At 44.4% G+C, this 7719-nt stretch overlaps 1 protein-coding gene across 1 annotated transcript; it reads right to left on the bottom strand.

The window, feature by feature from the left end:
* Nucleotides 1–2217: 2217 nt before the first annotated feature.
* On the bottom strand, nt 2218–7515 carry LOC123988908. Its single transcript, XM_046289665.1, has one exon. It carries the CDS (start codon nt 7513–7515, stop codon nt 2218–2220), a length of 5298 nt encoding a protein of 1765 aa, XP_046145621.1.
* Nucleotides 7516–7719: the final 204 nt, after the last annotated feature.

Below are 7719 nucleotides of genomic sequence, written 5' to 3'. Positions count from 1 at the left end.
TGTAATATACTGATTTATTCCCACAGATCACATAATATTTAATAACAATATCATTATTGCTATTTCTACATTGGATACAATGTAATATACTGATACCTTTCCACAGATCAATGTACATATAATAACAGTTTCGTTGTTACTATATCTACAATAGGTATAATGTAATATACTGATACCTTCCCACAGATCAATATACATATAATAACAGTATCGTTATTACTATATCTACATTAGATATGTAATATACATTTAATAACAATGTCATTATTACTATATCTACATTAGATATAATGTAATAGAATGATCCCTTCCCACCGATCAATGTACATATAATGGCAGTATCGTTATTACTATATCTGCATTAGATCTGCTGCAATATACTGATTCCGTCCCACAGATCAATGTACATTGAGTAACAGTATCATTTATACTATATCTACAGTGGATATAATGTAATATACTGATGCCTTCCCACAGATCAATGTAATTTTGGGAACAATATCATTATTACTATATCTACCTTAGATATAATGTAATATGATGATCCCTTCCCACCGATCAATGTACATATAATGGCAGTATCATTATTACTATATCTGCATTTGATATGTAATATACATTTAATAATAATATCATTATTAATATATCTACATCAGATGTAATGTAATATACTGATTTATTCCCACAGACCAATGTACATTTAATATCAATATCATAATTACTATATCTGCATTAGATATAATGTAATATACTGATACCTTCCCACAGATCAATATACATATAATAACAGTATCGTTATTACTATATCTACATTAGATGTGTAATATACATTTAATAACAATATCATTATTACTATATCTACATCAGATGAAATTTAATATACCGATTTAATCCCACAGACCAATCTACATTTAATAACAATACCATTATTACTATATCTACATCAGATGTAATTTAATATAATGATTTAATCCCACAGATCAATGTACATATAATAACAGTTTCGTTATTACTATATCTACATTAGATATAATGTAATATACTGATACCTTCCCACAGATCAATGTACATGTAATAACAGTTTCGTTATTACTATATCTACAATATATATACTGTAATATACTGATACCTTCCCACAGAACAATGTACATACAATAACAGTATCGTTATTACTATATCTACATTGGATACAATGTAATATACTGATCCCCTCCCGCCGATCAATGTACATGTAATGGCAGTATCGTTATTTCTATATCTACATTTGTTCCGACTATTCGGAGTTACAATAAAATGAGGAAGGACATGAGGTGGAATTGGCGTCACCGGTAAATAAATAAAACAACTGATATATAATTAAAACAAAAAAATAACTTTAATAATTCAAAACCCTAACTGACTCTACTCTACGGGTACCGGCTGTAAAAACCCCAGTCAAAAGTGGGGAAAAAGCCTGGTCCCAGCAAACAAATTATACTAAAAGAATATATACATAAAAGGATACAACAAAATCTAATAATCTAAAACGTGAAATAAAACTAGAAATTAAAACTAACATGCACTTGCATAATCATTCAAGCCGTACTATAACTTCGCACAATCGAGAGCTCTCTTACCAATCGTATCGGATGGTGTCTCGCCGACGTCGCAACAAATCGTCGTGGTCCTTACCAAAAAACTACAAACCCTGATCACAGGTAACGTCCCGGCAAAGAGGACAAAGTGGCCGTAAAAAACGCACCACTAACTGCACGGCTAGCCAGGTGGGCAGAATCAACCGATCGCAGAACTGTGCGCACAGTTAGCCGTCTGAACCACCCACAAGATCGCCCGGCCGTGCAGATAAAATGACAGCACCTAGTTGCTTCAACAAGAGGACCCACGCCCGACAGCCACAGCGCACGTCAACGAACACCACCAGTCCAAGATCCAAAACACAATTCACTCTTTAAAAGATTTGGGAAAACTCAGAAAAACTCTGGGAAAACACCCGCACAAATTGACCGATCACGGTTCAATGCGCGGGCCCGATCCCGGGCCATACCCCGCCACCACCACCGACACGCCGCCCGCGCCTGCGCAGGGTTGCGTGACATCGTCCAACCGCAGACCCTCGCACAGCGCCAAATTTAAAAACAACCGCTCGAGCAAGTATGCAATCGCGCGACGCGAACATTCCGCCCGCCTTCGTCCACCGGACGAACCTTTAACTCGCGCTCAAATTATTGTATTATCCGCCGCAGGCTTGGATGGACTCCGCTCTAACCATAACGGGCATAATCGCGCAACATGCCGCTTTAAACAAGAAGTAGCCGTTCGTACCGTGACTACTCTCACTAAACCATCCGGTCCAAGGTGGACTTCAGTAACGCGCCCGAGAGGCCATTTCGAAGGAGGATACCGGTCGTCCCGCACGAGAACCAGTTGACCTACCGCGAAATTTTCCGTTGGTCCTCGCCATTTTGAACGCTCTTGCAGATGCTGCAGGTATTCCTCCGACCATTTCTTCCAAAAATTGTTTCTAATCGATTGAAGCAATTGAAACCGTTCAAGACGATTCTCTGACACGTCGGGGGGTGATTCGTCTGGAACTAACCCTGAAGCTACACCGAGAAAATGCGCAGGTGTCAAAGCCTGCAGATCTTCAATATCCGCGTTCAAAGGGCAAAGAGGCCGCGAATTGAGGCACGCCTCAATTTCTACTAAAACAGTTGAAAACTCCTCAAAGGTTAAAGGTCGATCACCGATCGCCCGTTTCAAGTGATGTTTAACCGATTTTACCCCCGCTTCCCATAAACCTCCGTAGTGGGGAGAATTCGGAGGGATGAACGTCCAAGTCGTTCCGTCATTCGCGAGAGTGGCGGCTACACTCTTATAAAAATCCGAAGCCGCTATAAACATGGCCCGCAACTCTTTATCCGCGGCTTGGAACGTGGTAGCATTATCACTATAAAGGTTCCGGCAGACCCCTCGACGTCCTGCGAAACGCCGATACGCGGCAAGAAACATCCGAGTCGTGAGATCGCTCACTACTTCAAGGTGGATTGCTCGTGTCGTGAAACAAACAAAAAGTGCAATATAACCCTTATAACATTTATAACCCCGACCCTTAGCAGTGCGAACCTGAAAAGGTCCAGCATAATCTAAACCGGCGGAAGAAAACGGTCGAGCTGGTGTAATCCGCGTGGCAGGCAGATTGCCCATCATTTGCCAGGCCAAACGTGGCTTGACGCGTTGACAAGTGACACATTGTCGAATCTCCGTTTTGACCAGACGGGTCCTACCGAGAATCCATGCATATTGTAAAACCGTATTCATCGTGAGTGTAGGTCCACCGTGAAGACAGGAACGATGCGCGTGCCGAACAAACAAACGACTAAGTGGAGAACGACGCGGTAAAATAGGTGGATGCTTGCGATCGTGAGACAAACTCGAATTTACTAGACGACCCCCAACGCGCAGAACACCGTCCATCTTGTCCACAAACGGATTTAAACTAAGCAAAGGGTTACGCTTCGGTAAACTTTTCCCCATCTGTAACAATTTAATTTCTGAATCAAAAGCATGCGCCTGTGCCAACTTAACTATTGCAATTCGTGCTGCAGACAATTCTGATGTGGTCAAAAAATCAGGTAATTTAGAAAGATTGTCCTTGCGCCTTCGCAAACTAACCAATGGACGTAAACAAAAAGCCACAACACGAGTTAACCGAGTCAACGTAGAAAATCTACACAAAATCTCCGGATCACTCGGAGTCGCTTCAACATGCAAGACCTGCGGAGCTAGCGGCGCTTTCGGCCAGTGCTCCTCGGGCATCGCAAGCCAATCAGGCCCATGCCACCACAGGTTTGCATGTATCAAGTCTACAGGCTTACTACCACGTGTAGCCAAATCTGCGGGATTCTCATTCGTGGGCACATGCGCCCATATAGCACCCGGCAACTCTGTCTGGATGAACGATACACGGTTCGCCACAAAAGTTTTCCAATGGCATGGATGTTTGCGAAGCCAAGTCAAAACAATTTGACTGTCAGACCAAGTAAAAACAGGCAAATTCTGTAAAAAATCTAGTTTACGAACATGGCAAAGAAGCTTGACAAGTAATACGGCCCCACACAACTCTAAATTAGGAATGCTCACTGTTTTCACAGGAGCAACTTTACTTTTCGCGGATAGCAGAGAAACTCGAAACCGACCATTTCCCTCATGAATTCTAATATAAATTGCTGCAGCATAAGCACGAGATGAGGCGTCTGAGAACCCATGAATCTGCGAACCCGAGTCGCAAGAGGCTCCCAACCATCGACTAATTGACAAGGCAGGCAAAATTGAAAGGGAGCTACAATAATCACGCCATCTATCCTGCACATCTAGTGGTAGAACAGAGTCCCATCCAATCTTTAGAATCCAAAGATCCTGCATCAAAATCTTGGCGGTTATCGTAATCGGAGCCAACCACCCCAGCGGATCAAACAAGCGCGCAATATTAGAGAGAACAGACCGCTTGGTCACTGCTCCGGTTAAGCCTTTAAAATCTAACGTAGTGAAACGAAATTCATCCCGATCTGGATTCCACTGAACCCCTAAAGTTTTGACAGACTCATCGATACCTATTGATTTTGAGTCTTCCGTCCCAGATTGCTGTGTATTGCCCGGCAGCAAATCAGCATGATTCGCGGCCCATTTATCTAACTCAACGCCCGCCGATTTTAAAAGGTCAATGAGCTCCCGTCGGGTGCGCACCGCGACGGCGAGCTCGTCCGCGCCCGAAAACGTATCGTCCACATACGTGTTGTATATTAAACACTGGGCACCGAGAGGGAAGCGCGATTTTTCATCCTCCGCTAATTGTAGAAGCGTACGAATCGCGAGATAGGGAGCACACGCCGTCCCATAAGTCACGGTTGTCAACCGGTATTCCACCGGCGTCTCCGACGAGCTAGGAGCCCATACTATCCTTTGCAAATCTTGATCAACGCGCGCGACGCAAATTTGCCTAAACATTTTAACAACGTCCGCCGTAAACACAAAACGATACCGTCGCCAATTTAATAAGATCAACGAGAGATCACGCTGAAGAGCAGGTCCCGGCAAAAGAAAATCATTTAAACATTGACCTTCGCGAGTCTTTCGCGACGCATCAAAAACTACTCTAATCTTCCACTTTGACGGCGTCGATTGCACGACCGCATGATGTGGAAGGTACCATGCACGCGAATTAACAAGCTCCGACGCGGGAACACGCTCCATATGTCCTAAACTTTCATAAACGGACATAAATTCGCGGTATGCCGATGCAAGTCTAGAATCGCGATCAAACCGGCGATACATATGCGCAAGAGAGCCGATAGCCATACGTCTGGTTTCCGGACCAACCGCTGGCGGTTCAGATTTTAACGGAAGACGTACAATAAACCGACCGTCTGCATTACGACCGTGTGACTCTCGAAACAATCTTTCGCACGCTTCGTCTAATGGTTTCAGCGACGTGGCCGCTGGTAAATCTTCGAGGTTCCAAAACCGCTGTAGCGACTCGTCTAGGTCATGCTCCGCGGTACAATGCAACATGTGAAGTGGCGCGGCTAAATGGTGGACCGCCCGCCGTGAACCGTCCGAACGTACAGGGCCGGAGACAATCCAACCAAGGACCGTCTCCTGCGCAATCAGGGACGAGGGAGGAAAACTACGCAGTCCCGAACGCAACAATTGACCATAAATGTCTGCACCAAAAATAACGTCGACCGATCCCGGAATATAAAATTGTGGGTCCGCCAAAGACAACCCCGCGAACGACCCGAGATCCAACTCCATGATGTGTCGAGCCGGAAGCTGCGACGTGAGTTTCGACAGGATCAACGCTTCCGTTTCGAGTTGAAACAACGGGTCAACTAACGAACATATTTTAAAACTCGTAGCCAGACAGGCAGTGCCGGCAGACTTCGCACCGAGACCCATTAACGGAACATCAACGCGACGCTTTCGTAAACCTAGAAGGTTAGCAACTGATTCGGATATAAACGAACCTTGAGATCCCTGATCTAGCAAAGCCCGCACACGGGTCCGCGCCCCGTGTGGCCCTTCCAACGTTAACTGAGCAGTTGCTAACAGCACCGTATACCTACGCGAAAGAACACGTGCAGTGTGCACATTAACACCCGAGGACGTAGAGGGTTTCCCGTCGTTTGAACCCTGTGACTCAAACGAATCTTTTTCCTTTGACTGAGAACCGCTGGCCTGTACCAAATGAATCATACTATGGTGCCTTTCCTTGCATTGCGTGCAACGGAAAGACGAACGACAGTCGGACACCCTATGACGGCCAAAACAATTGTAACAGAGTTGTAACCGGCGTACCTCTCTACGGCGGTCGAAAGGTCTCTTGGCCTGGAATTTATAGCACTTGGCTAACCAGTGCGCGCCAGTACACAAGGGACACTTCGGTTTCCCATCAACTGAAGGTTGAGACGAAACAGCATGGAATACCCGTCGCGAGCCCAGTACAGTCTTAGGTATAGCTGAAGGCCCTTTTTCCGGTTTAATACTATTTGAAGCGACCATACTGAGCGCCTGAACGCGTTTTTCTAAAAACTCGGATAAATCCGCGAATTTCGGAAATCGATCTAAAGGGTTTACGTCCCCCAATTCCGCGACGCTATCTAAAACCATACGACGATCCCTAACACTTAATTCCGTCTCCCACGCTTTTTGAGAATCGGAGTCCAGACGAGCCGCTAGGATATAAACAAACCAAATATCCCAATGCCCTACTGGCATTTGCAAATTTGTTAACGCCCGTACTATACGCTGAGCTTCGTCAGCAAATGAACGCAACTCTGTTGCGGATTCTTTCTTCAAATATGGCATATCCAAAAGTGCCCTTAAATGTTTGTATACAATCAAACGCGGATTGTGAAAACGCGCCTTCAAAGCTTGCCACGTCGCCGAATAATTCGCGTTCGTAGTCGTCACATCTTTAACGAGATCCGCAGCCGCCCCCTTTAAACAAGTTTTTAAATATTGCAACCTGCTTGCATCAGCCAAGCCGGGTGCATTGTGTACTAAGCTAGTGAACAAATCACAGAAATTTTCCCAGTCCTCGTATTGACCGGAAAACGTGGGCAAATCTAATTTGGGAAGTTTAGCCGCGCGGTGCTCGAGTGTTAAAGAAGAGCTAGCGTTCGGTGGCCCGGTCGGCAAGGTAGGCTGCTCTGCAGCCTCCAATTCCGCTTGTACAGTCAACAAAAAATCAAGCGTATCTTCGTATGTCGATTGCAAGCGGCCAATCACATTATCCGTAAGATACGCGTCGCCCTCCGCCTCATCACGAATTGAAATATCAGCATGCGCGCTACGCACATCCTTCCAGATTTCCTGTAGGGACTCGATTCGCGAAGCTATAATATTTCGATTAAAAGTGCTGCGATCTTTGTCTCTTAATCGAGAGCTCGACAACTCGATTTCTGCTAATCGCGTGTACTGCACCGTAATGAGCCTTTTCAAAGCGGTAGGCGCCATATTAATCAAAAATCTCGAAATTACTTAATTAATCTAAACCGCGAATCAAAACTAATAAAATAAGCTAATAACAAAATTAAATTCAATAAACCAATTACCAAACAAGAATAAAGAAAATATAACAATATAATATTTGTATCGCTCTACTATAATTAAAACAAACAATAAATCACTATAGCCCTGACGTTATTCTCAAACAAAAAT

Source organism: Osmia bicornis, unplaced genomic scaffold (assembly GCF_907164935.1).
Source record: "Osmia bicornis bicornis unplaced genomic scaffold, iOsmBic2.1, whole genome shotgun sequence".
NCBI lineage: Eukaryota > Metazoa > Arthropoda > Insecta > Hymenoptera > Megachilidae > Osmia > Osmia bicornis.
This window is presented reverse-complemented; position numbering and strand designations above follow the sequence as displayed.

Excerpts from the sequence above, each read along its gene's own strand:
- LOC123988908 (XM_046289665.1), bottom strand. The coding sequence starts at position 7,515 with ATGGCGCCTACCGCTTTGAAAAGGCTCATTACGGTGCAGTACACGCGA.